Source organism: Eublepharis macularius, chromosome 15 (assembly GCF_028583425.1).
Source record: "Eublepharis macularius isolate TG4126 chromosome 15, MPM_Emac_v1.0, whole genome shotgun sequence".
NCBI lineage: Eukaryota > Metazoa > Chordata > Lepidosauria > Squamata > Eublepharidae > Eublepharis > Eublepharis macularius.
In genome coordinates this window covers 23,141,755-23,154,983 of record NC_072804.1, presented here as the reverse complement: position 1 = coordinate 23,154,983, position 13,229 = coordinate 23,141,755, and the positions used below count along the sequence as shown (strand labels likewise).

The 13,229-nt window shown below is 43.3% G+C and overlaps 1 protein-coding gene across 2 annotated transcripts in view; it reads left to right on the top strand.

Annotated features, from left to right (window-relative positions):
* The window catches only part of JAKMIP1 (janus kinase and microtubule interacting protein 1), an 88,721-nt gene that overhangs the window by 39,547 nt on the left and 35,945 nt on the right, over positions 1-13,229 (top strand). For both annotated transcript variants that reach the window (XM_054999276.1, XM_054999277.1), the window contains 3 exons: positions 3,878-4,006; positions 7,439-7,567; positions 8,412-8,495. In XM_054999276.1, the coding sequence (XP_054855251.1) occupies positions 3,878-4,006; positions 7,439-7,567; positions 8,412-8,495 (342 nt within the window). The remainder of the gene's footprint in view (positions 1-3,877; positions 4,007-7,438; positions 7,568-8,411; positions 8,496-13,229) is intronic.

The following is a 13,229-nucleotide window of genomic DNA, read 5'->3' as shown; positions in this document are numbered from 1 at the left end:
CGTAGGCATCTTTAGAAGTGGGCACACCACAGCCTGTTCCAAGTCTGGGGCAACCACCCCCTCCCTTTCAGACCCAGGCAGGCATTGTCGTGGCTGTTCTGTGAAAAATTGTATGGTTCAGGCGGTACACTCTGAAGATCGTCCTTTTTGTTTGTTTCTTTATGATCTTTTGGTGCAACTTGTGTTTCTAGGAGCAGTATTGTGTGGAAACTTGTGTTTCTGTTGTGCAGTATTGTCCCATCCATGTGCAGAAGAGAGACAGAGATTTCCCTATTCCTCTGCGTTGCTGCAGTTCTTTCTGACCTCCGCAAAGATCGTTCCTGGGGTCACAGGATCCCTGCAGAGGAACATGAAGGGGGATTTATTTCAGAGTACTTTGCGTGCCAATTTAAATCCCATTTCAGCCATTAACCTCAAATAAGACACCGAACAGTGATCTATAAAGAAAAATGAGTTTTATTGTTTCAAATAAAACTCAGATGCATACTGCCCCTTTCTGGGTCATATGCATAAAGAACAGTTACATCAGAGAACTTTATATACCTTAGCACTAACTATTTACAGAATAAAAGATCAAAAAAGTTAATACAAACATCCTTTCAAAATTACATTTACCCAGAATGCATGACACCCGACAAGCTTGAGTGACAGGTGACTCATACAAACATTTCAAAAGCCAGAGCCATATTTTTGTTATAAGTGTGAAACACTTCTGGGAAAAAGCTTGTCTAGGGGTAAACTCCTAGTCATAAAAATGAAAACCAGAGGATGTTTACATTTTGCTCAGGGACCTTTCTCACCTACCCTGAGATCAGGCTGACCCACAGTTAATCTCAGAAGTGAGGGAGAAAGAATTTGCCATCAGAGCAAGGTTACCTTACATGTCTGTGTGCTTTTAGCTTGAAAGAATGCTCATAACTGGATTTTTGAAAAGAAGTCTCGAAAAAAGCCTTTAACAGAACATTCTTGGAGTCATTGGGATAGAGTGAGGAGGGGCAAGAGGATGAAATTGAACCCACTTCTCAGTGGATCTGCACTTGTGGATGAGGAAGGGGAGTGCCTTTCAGCTACTTAGCCTTCCTCAATCCCCCCCATTTGTGCAGTTCCTCCGTGTGAGTCCCACAATCCTGAGACTGGCGTTTCCAAGGGAGACAAAGACCTGCAGCAAAGAAGAAGAACTTGGGGAAATTATTCCTTGCCCACACAGAATGGTCGGATCTTGGGCACTGAAGATGAGTTGCAAATGTTGTGTAACTCATGCACAAGGCTATTATGTGCATTATGTTATTAATTAAACATGAGTTCTGTTCTTACAGTATGTCATATTGTATGCTGTCTTTGAATTGACTTTTTTACTACTTTGTACCACGAGAGCTCAAGCGATCATAGGATCCGTTATAGGGAGAAATGGTGTGTATTCTGGAGCACCAGGAGTAAAGCTCATTTCTTTCCATGTAATGTCTGGAAGTTCTGTCAGGCTATCTTGATTGTCAACAGGGCCCCATCTGCGGATACTTAAATCTATCAATCAAGGCCACATTGACAGAAGTGAGATTTTTCATCAGACTTTCTCCAGTTTTTTCCCAAACCTGTGGGATCTCTTTCAGAAAAATCTGAAACCTTAAAAAATCTGTCTCTCCCTCCCCCTCCAGACTCCCCAGACCTTTGTAGTTTCATGGGATCCACCTCCTCCGCTTGCAACTGAGGTGGCCTTGCTGGAGGTCAGCAAGTGGCCAGGTGAGGAGGGGGAGCCGCCGATGACCCCTGTTGCTGCTAAAACTGCCAGTAAGGTGGCAACCCTGAAGGTGGTGGGTGGGCAAGGAGGAGGAGGAGCTTCTGCCACTTTCCTCACCATCTGTCCTCCACTTTTGGACGGGGAGGGGGGGAAGCCAAGCAAAATTCCCCTGTGATTCTCTTGGTGGGTGAGGGGAGGGGAAGGGAAGGGAAAGTGGTGAGCTGTCTGAGGGCCAAGCTGCAAGTGACGAATGACACTTGAACGGCAAGTGAACAGACTCACATGTATTCCTCCCTGTTCACTTGCACTCCACTTGCGCTCCAAGTGTCACTTGTAGCTTGGCCCTGAGAAGTGGTAAGCCCAGCAGGGAGAGTGGAAGGATAGGATTCTCCCCCTCTCCACAAGTCTTGTGGGTCCTCACTTATTCCTCATAAAACTCAAACAGTTGATCTGATCAGTTTGAAATTTGGCATAAAGGATTACCAGGTGAGCAGATTACTTTGACCCAGTTTCAGAAAGAAAGAAAAAAACCATTGTATAAATACTGAGTTAGGGAAGTTTTTAAAAATTACGTTGAGCTTGAAGTTATAGGAAGTTTATCACCCACTTTTGTCCATGCAAAACATACTTCTAATATGTCCTCAATTTAAATGCTTTAAAACCATGTGAAAAAAACCTTTTTTGCAAAGTTTCTTTGAAATAATTTTTGGGGAAAAAATTAAGATTTAAAAAAACCTTTGCTTTAAGAGAAGTTAATGTATACCCGTGCTTTAAAAAGAAATTGTAAGTTAAGGCTTGTGTGCTGTGTAAGCTGTAAAGATGGATTACAGTTTCACACATGGTTCTTCCATATGTTTTAGGCTCTTGCTCCCACCCTTTGCCTTGATCTTCAGCCCCAACCCTCTTGCTCTGCAGGTTAGGGAAAGCATTGATCTTGGGATCTTGATCCGTTGAAATTTTCATAATAGTTTAGTTACATGTTGAAATTAATGACGCTTGGAATGACCCTAGGAAGAAATGGATAGGTTCAGGGTGGGAAGATTATGTTTAATATTGAAATAAATAATATGGAAAGCAACAGAGTTCCTTTGAGAAATGGTTCTGACATTAAAAGTCCTTTAAGTCCTTCTGAATGCAAATGGTGGGCCTTTGTACCCAGAGTAATACCTGCAGTTGGGAGTTGTGGAAAAGTATAACAGCAGCCAGGGCTTTTTTTCAGCAGGAACGTGGTGGAATGGAGTTCCGGAACGTCTTGAAAATGGTCACATGGCTGGTGGCCCCGCCCCCTGATCTCCAGACAGAGGGGAGTTTAGATTGCCCTCTGCATTGCCGAGTGGCGTGGAGGGCAATCTCAACTCCCCTCTGTCTGGAGATCAGGGGGCGGGGCCACCAGCCATGTGACCATTTTCTCCGAGGGCAACCCACTGAGTTCCACCACCCCTTTTCCTAGAAAAAAAGCCCTGACAGCAGCCATCTTTTTGTCTGCAAAATGTAAAAATAAATTGCTGTTAAACTTGACTCCTTGAATACTGTATTGGAGTTCCTTTCAGGAAAACACTGAAGGAGCAGGAAAAGATTGCCTGTGCCGTGGCTTGCTGTTCACAGACCTCACCTGCTCGCTCACATTTGCCTCAGTCTTCACTGACACACAGGAGTGAGCCATTGTGATGCCTAAGAGAATAAGGATATCTTTTATTATGTACATTTGTGAAGAGGAAGCTTAACAGTCCTTTATCTCAGCTTGAGAGAAAGCTTTTGGTGTGTGTGTGTTTGTGTATCGGGGGGATCTTTGTGGGCAAATGCTATGAAAAGCTTTGGGGACTGAATTTGCCACCGGGCCTCCAGTCATTTATTTCTTAAAGGCAGAAACCAAAAGGGATTTGAGTCCAGTGACATCTTAAAGAAAAACATTTTCAGAGTGTAAGTTTTCAAAAGTCCCAAAAGCTTATATCCTGAAAATTCTGCTGGTTTTTAAGGTGTTAAGGGACTCAAACCCTGCTGTTCTACTGCAGAGCAATGTGGGTAAGGTATTTTAATATATTGCCTTACTAATGTGCTTATTGGTAACAAAGAACGTTGGCATTTTAATATGTTGCCCTACCAATGTGCTTATTGGAAACTCAGAACATTGACCTTTTTCAGAGGCATGTTGTGGAGACATTTTTTGGATTTGATGAAGAATCAATTGATTCAGAAACCTCATCGATCACCTCATATAACACAGATAAGACAGACAGGACTCCAGCTACACCAGAAGAGGACTTGGAAGATGTAAGTAGATTTGCTTATATACAAAGGTTTTTTTTTCCTAATATTTATTTTATTAGATTTATATAAAACATTTAAATGAGCAATAATAATGTCCCTCATTAGAGAAATTACTCCCCCGCACCTTCCAGCAAATAAAAACTGTGTATAGCACCTCTCTCTCCCTCTCCCTCTCTCTCTCCCTCTGTATGTGTGTCAGTCTATCTAGTCATCTTCCAAGGAGCTCAGGTGGTATACATGGTTTCCTGTCCCTCCGTTTCCTCCTTCCAACAGTCTTACAAGGTAGATCATGGGGAAGGGGAGAGAGTGTCACCCAAAAAGATCACCCAATAAGCTTCCTGACTGATGGGGGTCAACCAGACCCTAGTCTGATGTCCTGACCACAGTGCTGGTTAGCACCTTTTGTATCACTTCTTGTATATTTCAAAGGAAAAGGGGTGAGAAACCTTCCTGGCCAAGGAAAAAGGGGACCCAGCCAGTACCGTAGTGAGTCCCAGAGGACAAACAGGTGTGTCCATCAAAGCATTCTCAAAATGGGCTCCAGATTTTAAAAAAATGTTTGTAAAGCTTCTCTTTTCTAAGAGAGCCATTCCTTAGAAACTAAATTTATTATTTCTGCCCATCATGTTTGGATTTCGAGGGGTCCTTTGCTTTCCAAGCTTGTAGGTTGGCAATCAGTGCTGTAACCAGACTTGCTGGCAGCCAGTTTTTGGCGTGGATTCAGTGACACAGTTCCACAGACGCAAGGACTTCCTTCAACAGAGCACAGCTTTTGCAGCTTCCCCCTTCCACAGCAGCCCAGAATGTCCCCCAAAATATTGCTCCTAAGAGCAGGATTTCAGGGGTGGGCTTCTGTGGGAGGGAGGTGCCACAGAAATCATGTTTGTGGACAGAAGTCTTTGCAGCTATGGAAATGCCCCACTGGATTCACCACATTGCCTCCACACTTGGCAAATAGCAGGGTCACATACTACCATGCCCCAAGTCCAATGAAGAGAAAGAGGACCAAAGAAATAGCCCTAGGAGGGGGAGCATCTTGATTGCAGAGATACGGGTGGGTTAAAGCAGGCCCATGATCGTCACCAGAGGGCAGGAAGGGCCTTCTTGGGACCACAAGCCTGCTGAGGACAAAAGGCCAACCCAGGAACGGATGAAAGAGGCAGGGAGGAGATAGTTAAAAGGCAAGGGAAGAGAGGAATAATGAGGGAAGAGAGCCAGTTTGGAGTAGTGGTTAAGAGCGGCAGGACTCTAATCTGGAGAGCCAGATTTGATTCCCCACTCCTCCACTTGAAGCCAGCTGAGTGACCTTGGGTCAGTCACAGCTTCTAGGAGCTCTCTCAGTCCCACCCACCTCACAGGGTGATTGTTGTGGGGATAATAATAACATACTTCGTAAACTGCTGTGAGTGGGTGTTAAGTTGTCCTGAAGGGTGCTATATAAATCAAAATGATATTATTATTATTTGCTGGCCCTGTGTGTGTACATGTAGCCTCAACCCTAACAGGGCAAACAATACCCCCCAGGCTATTTCAGTGTGGGAAAATGGTGTATATGTGAAGGGGAGACTAAAGACCCCTTCCCTCTTGCACTGAGGCCCTGATCTGAATTGGAGTCCTGTGTGCTTGGAAAACAAATTTTCTGGCTCCTCACATTTGACTGTCAGAATCAGTCAGGTCGGGGGAACCCAGACCCCGTATCAGTGTTTCTATAGGTCATTATCAGGAGTTCCACAAGAAATCGTAGAATAAATATATTTTTAAAAATACCTCAAAAATCCCTCGAAATATAGTTATTAATAGTTCACTTTTTTCTTATGACATAAGAGTTAGCACATATATATGTATTATCTCCTTACAAATAAATTTTCTTGATACTAATTTAGCAGTAATTGAATTGCGCCTCCCAACATCAACTTTTCTGGCCTGTGTTTTCATATGTAGGGGTTTGTTAGGATTTAAATAATTAATGTAGGGGCTCCTCCATGGAAAAAATGGATAGGAAACACTGGCCTACATGTTACAAATCATAATACAAATGTCGGGCCTGAGATTCTTGAGTTGTGGCCTTTGGAGTTGTGGCCCCATAGAGACATCTGCCCTGAGACCTGAGCTTGTAAGCCACGTGCCAGACCAGACAACCAAATGTTTTATTTAAACTTGCTTTTAAAGTGTAGCTGATGTAGTCCCTGTTTTGTTTTGAGGACAGAAGGCCACATATGGAAAACATAACTTGCTGTTTGGTGCGTGGTGGGTGCTAGTGAGGGAGAACGACAGAGCTTGGAGGCCTGCAAAAAAAAAATACAATCAAAATGGGGGTCTCTGAGGTTGAAAAAGTTTGAGAATAGCTGCTGTAGAGCCAAGCTACAAGTGACGGATGACACTTGAATGGCAAGTGAAAAGACTCACGTGATCACTACATGATCGAGTGGAGTGCAAGTGAACAGGGAGGAATTCAGGTGAGTCTGTTCACTTGCTGTTCAAGTGTCATTCGTCACTTGTAGCGTGGCCCGTAGAAGGAAGTTGCATTTTATTAACATAGTGTTGGGAAGGACAAGCAGGAGATGGCAAATCTCATTTTCCCTTCCTGGTGGCCATAATCTTCCCATTATTTCCATTTTCGAGTCCCTTCCTATCTTCCTCCTACTGCTTGGCTCTCTTTTGTCCTCCCCACTGGATCCATTTTCTCTTCTCCTGTTGCCTTTCGGCTGTTTTCCCCCCTTCCTGCTGTTTCTTTATCTGTTTCCATACATGTTGGCTCATTCATCCCATCCCTCTTCTTTGCCCTTCCCTGCATGTGAAAGCGTCACTCTGTACTTTTCAGTGTTTCCTTTTACTCCAATTTTTACTTATTTTTAGCTTTTAGGTTATTATAGACCTTGGTGGCCCCATTGTTTAGGTTTTTTCATCTGCATGGTGGGGGCCACCCACTGGAATTAAATAAATGTGATTCCTGTGCAGAATTGCTCCAGTCTAATTCCATTGAGGTCAGTGGGTTTAGGCTGGAGTAGCTGTGCGCAGGAGCGCATTGCAAGTGGAAACTTTCTCCCGCTGGTGGGGAGATCTTGGCACCTTTCTAAATCAGATTCCTAAAAAAAGATTTCAAGCTACAGAGCTTTAATTGTTTAGCTAATTCTGTATGGTGTTGACACTGATTCAGCAGCTACTATAAATTCCTGAAACTTTAACAAATCTAATTTTGTGGTCATTGATACAAATATCGTAGTATTATCAACTCCAAAATTTGGTAGGGAAGCCTTTTAGTTAAGTACTGAAATGCACATTGCAAAGAATATCACTCGAATTTTATTTTACAAAATTTATTTATAAAATTATTTGCTTCTTAATTATCCTTTTTCTTAAATAGATGGTCATATTAAAATATGAAATATATTTGCAACACTAGCAGAAAACATTTTTTAAAAAATTTATTTAAAGAACACACCGAGAGAAGAAGCCGATTTGCGGTTCTGTCAGCTAACAAGAGAATATCAAGCATTGCAGAGGGCATACGCGTTGCTGCAGGAGCAGGTCGGAGGGACCCTGGATGCAGAAAGAGAAGCTAGGGTAAGTGTATTTTTTAAGACATTACGTTTTCGCTTTTACAGATGTACAACTCTCTAGATGTCTTGACATGTATTGAATTAGGAGAGTTGCACTGATTGACATATTTAAAGAACTGACCTGCTTAAATCTTCTGTTGTGTCCATGGTTGAATTCTGCTATGAAAGAATTCTCCTTCAGTACTTCTTATAAATAGACTCTGCGAAGAGGGCATAAACACTTGGAGTTTTGGGATAACTTTTGGGTGGATCTAGATTTCCATGTCTAAAGTCTGTTGCAACGTCAGCCTTAATTTGGGATTATGGTCTGGGCCATTCTAGACTCTGAAATGCAACTGTATTTACCTCTCAGTTAGCTCCTTGAAAACATGCCCTGCTCAAACAAAAGACCTTCCTGAAGTTTATGTCCTGCTTCCTTCCCATTAAAGTAGACTGGACCAATTTACGTTCATGTGATCCTGTATTATTCCTCATAACCCTTTGTCTCTTCCTATCCTTGTTATTTTCTTAATGTGAAACCCGCTGGAGCATTTTTCTCTGTGGCCAGTTGACAATTCACGATTCCCTCTTAACCAGAGTTACTCCCTTCTAAGCCTCTTGACTTCAGTAGGCTTATTAAAGTGTAACTCCTCTTGGGGTGCCGGCACTTTGAATGAAGAATAGTAGAGTCCTGATGCTGCTTGCAGCGTTACTGATTTGTATAGATAGTTTGGCATGGTGGGTAGAGGATGGGTCAGTGCTGAGTTACGAAGCCATGGATTGTGCCCCAAAGCAGAATACAGGAAATGCTCCTTGTATCCAGATGATCTCTGTGATAATTTTAAGTGTTCTCCAAACTGACTTTTCAGACTCGTGAGCAACTGCAAGCGGATCTTCTCAGGTGCCAAGCAAAAATAGAAGACCTGGAGAGAGCGCTGATGGAGAGAGGACAGGTACAAGGCTCCTTTGCCACTGCCTGCCGGTTCTTTCTGTCTCTTGCCTGCAGTGCAGCTCTTGTCATCTTCTTTGCTTCCTGGTGAATTTGTGTGTCTGCGAGCCTACCAATGAAAAAAACTTAACAAGGACTCAGCGAGAAAATCTGCTACGTGCCATGAATGTTGAATGGTGTAAACTGTGGTCATGTTCTCACTTGGGAGCAAACCCTGTTCAATTCAGTGACCAAAGTTGGGTCAAAGAGCGACCACAAACAGGGTCAGGTTATGTCTTGCTTCAGGTGTGAAGCCCCATTCCTGGCTTGTTGCTTGGCCCCAGCATCTTTGTTTCTTTCTTTGTCTGCCGGACCACATTGTGCTCAAAGTCCCATGAGGAGAGAAGCGTGGTTGTGCGGCAAGATTTCTTTTATGGTTATTCCAAGGGATCTAGTATTATGAGGGACTGAGACCCAAGCTACAAGTGACGAATGACACTTTAACGGCAAGTGAACAGACTCACGTGTATTCCTCCCTGTTCACTTGCGCTCCACTACATGATCAAGTGGAGTGCAAGTAAATCCAAAACACAGAGACACAGTGACACATGGTATCACTTCAGAAAAAGACATCACGAGTACCAATCTGAACTGGCTCTCGGGGCCAAGCTCCAAGTGACAAATGACATTTGAACGACAAGTGAACAGACTCATCTGTATTCCTCCCTGTTCACTTGCGCTCCACTACATGATCAAGTGGAGTGCAAGTGGAGCGCAAGTGAACAGGGAGGAATACAGATGAGTCTGTTCACTTGTCGTTCAAATGTCATTTGTCACTTGGAGCTTGGCCCCGAGAGCCAGTTCAGATTGGTACTCGTGATGTCTTTTTCTGAAGTGATACCATTACTTACATATACCATATACTTATGCAAATCTTAGTGCAGCAGAGACTATCCGTGTAACTTCTCCAGAAACTAATTAAGAAATCAGGATCAGAGAAGTATCTTGTTGTCAAGTTTATTGTTTTTAGAGAAAAGTCTATACCAGCCAGGATGAATATAATACATGTAAAAAATAAGCTGGAAGAGACATTAAAAATAGCACGTAAGCTTTGCTATAGTAGTCCATCCCGTACTTTATATCTAAGCAGCGTATTCAGTTTCTCTGTAAGTTCTGTCCATGATAGCAGATAGCAGAGAATTGTTTCACTATGAAGATGTCAGTCAGGAATGGAGGCTGAATCTTCCTCTAGTGACACATGTTAATCTGTCCTTAGCTGAGGTAAATTCTTTGAGATTCAAACTTTGAAAATCAGTACCGCATACAACCTCTGAACCCCTATCGAACTCTACCTTAACACCACTGAACAGCTTCTTGAATGGTGAAACTATGGTGTCTTTCAGTGGGGAAGAGATTGTGTGGTTTCCCCGTTGCTGGTGTGGCTGCAGATAAAGCACAGCAGCAATGAGGCCTCCCTGCAGTTTCCCTGCCCCAGTCTCGCAGCAATGGCCAACGGCCCAAAGATATGCCCTTTATGTCTCTGTAAGGGAAGGGGTTAGAGACTTACTCTTTTTAAAAAACAAATGCTGAGAATTCAGAGAACCTGCTACGCCTGTTGTCACAATGGTATATCAATGTAATTATTCTAGAATGATTTTTTTTTAAAAGCACCCCTGTGGGGAAATGGTGCCATGGGGATAGAGCTAGGGAAAATGGCTGCCATGTATACCAGTAACAGTAAATTTTATTACAGTCCACGACCAGATTCAAGTTTATAAAACAAAACATTATCTGGCATACAAAGAAACTTTGGTTAAAAATATACAAATATCACAATACCTAGATTAATTACATCATAGAATTAAAATAGAGTATTAAAAATATATCCTAGATAAACATTTTAAAATTAGGATCTAGAGACCTAAAAACAACAATATCATAACCTCCTAATGTGATCTGAATCAGGAATCAAGTGAACAGGACTGAAATTTATTGCGCAGTTTAATCGCCTGAGCTCAGAATTTAGCTGTTACCTTGGTAATAGTTGAGATTTCATCTGTTTATCTAGGCATACTCTATCCGTCTCTATATTCCCTCTGTCCATAGGGAAAGAATTGTCTTAACTCGAATTTCTTTACAGAGGGGAACATGTATACCAGAAAAATCCAAATTTTCCCACCCACACCACAAACATCCAAATTTTCCCACCTACACCCCAACCATCCATACTTGAGGAAGATAAGAGAAAAGACAGGGAACCCCTTGGAGATGCATGAACGTACCACGAGGCTGTGGGTGAAGTAGGGGAAAAAACCCTGCTTCTCAAAAGCATTGAACTCAGGGCAGATAACTCGTGCAGAAGTCATCTATTTCTCCTCTTGTCTCCCTGCTCTGGGGTGAGGGAACAAGGGCATTGATGATGTTTTCAGCAAGCTGCTTTTCATGATCCAATAGTTCCACCTCTTGTATGAAGCTCCATGTGATTGGAGGTTTTCGTGTTCCTTATTTCGAGCAGGCAAATGTCCCACGTGTGCAGTGCAGGTACTTTTGATGGCACACTGTTTTCCATCATCAAAGGAAATAGGAAGGCACTGCAAGAGAAGAGTCCTGGATCACATGTGAAGGCTCTTCAGATTTAAGACAGAATTGCGTAGTCATAAGGAATGGTTACTTACAGCAACAGATGACTTGGAAAGCTTGGTGTCACCGGAATATTCCTTTTGGTAACCATATAAAACCCGAAATGTAGAATGAGCGATCTTTTATTTAGTGAAGGGGCAGATCCAGACTGCACTTGGACCCGCTCACTGGATTTGTGAGGCACATTTTAATTGGCCCCATTTTAGAGACAGTGACTAGGCTGTGGGCTCCAAAACTGAGCCAAAAAAAAAATCTAACAAAACCTGGAATTCCTCCCAGTTAGGTGACCCATGTGCTGTATTACTTACCAAAAGCAGGGGTGGTGGAGAGGATCCTGTACGTACTGAGAATAGCAGTGGGCCTATGGAGGCCTTGGACACTGCTGAGCATAGGTCGCCTTTATGGGGCTAGTATTGCTTGATACCCAGCCAGTATGCACATGCCTGCATCCAAGACAGCCGTCTTCTGACATCCATCCTCAAGAACAAATAGGTATCCGGTGTATTTGGTGTGGCAAAACATTCTCCAGTTGAAAGCTGGCTTTGGTTGTGGCCCCCTTGCCATTCTCTTCGCTGATAAATACAGAGCGATCTTATTTGCAGCCAAATGGAATATGTGATGTCACTGTATGTAATAATGTGCTAGCCCATGCGTGGATGAAGAATAGACAGGGCTCTTGACCTACTTGGCAGGCTTCCTAACTAAATAGGCACCAGAAGGAATGTGGAGAGTATGGGGGTGTGATTTGGTGTTCCTGCTCTGAATATATATCCAAATAATACCTTATTGGTATTATTTAGGTATATTTAGCATACCTGGATAAATCCAGATTTATTCGTGTATACTGGATTCCCAAATATACCAGGATTTCATCACACCAGAAATCATGGCATCAGCCATTTTAAAACTCGCTGCCTCCTCCCTTCTGTCCTTTCTGGTCTTTTTTCTCCAGGCAGCTGATGGGATGGGGGAGTGATGCAGAAAAAGGGGGCGTGAGAGTGTGATGAATGGGTGGAGGAGCTCTACTTTCTGGCCAATCTCAGGGATTCTTTGATGAGAGTTGTTGGCATACTTGCTAGCAGGGCTTTTTTTCAGCTGGACCGCGGGGGAACGGAGTTCCCGAACCGCTTGAAAATGGTCACATGGCCAGTGCCCCCGCCCCCTGATCTCCAGACAGAGGGGAGTTGAGATTACCCTCTGCGCCGCTGAGCAGCGCGGAGGGCAATCTAAACTCCCCTCTGTCTGGAGACCAGGGGGGGAGGGCCACCGGCCATGTGACCATTTTTTCCGAGGGCAACACACTGAGTTCCACCACCTCTTTTCCCAGAAAAAAAGCCCTGCTTGCTAGGTTTTAATAAGGTTTTAACGTAGGTTAGATATAACCCTTGTTAAAAAACACAAATTAATTTTCAATTTAGGGACAACAAAGAGGCTTCTGTAGACATTAAAAAGGGTTCAGATGTTTTGTCAAATAGAAAACTAGTAAAAAAAAAGTGAACTAGGTTGTTCACTTTGCTCTTGGTCTCTTGGCTTCAGTGGAGTCAGGCCAGGTGGTTTAGAAAAGTAGTGTTTGTAGCCATAGGTTAATCTGTACTAGTCCCTGGATTTCAAGAAGGGAGTTGCTTGATTCTCGAAGAGGAATTAAGCTTCTTGCTAGTGTAATTGGAATAACATAACCTAAATAAGGCTTTTAAAAGAAGAGAACATATTTCCATCTCCAGGTTAGACCCACAACAATTAGCCAGCTTTTAGAGTTGGTAGTCAGTATTTTGTTTTAAACTTCTGATATTTGTCTAGGTGTCTAAAATTCAAAAAAACTTGGGGGGGGGTTGTGGGTTAGTGCTGTGTTAGTGAGTGTAGCACAGTTCAGCTAGGATTACTCTGAAAGTACTAGTAGGGACAGAATGAGTGATAGGAGGGGAGTCCAGCAGGGCCCTGGCGGAAAGGCAAAGCAGAAGAGTAGCAGGGTGGAGGGGAGGGGGAAGGCTGTGGCTTTCCCACCCCCTGTGCAGAGGCCTGCCCAGCAGCCACCTTCCACCACCCTGGCCTCTGGCTTGGTTAGTGACAGCAAGAGGCCTCACAAGGGTCTCCTTGCTGAGGCGGATGCAGGAGCACTACC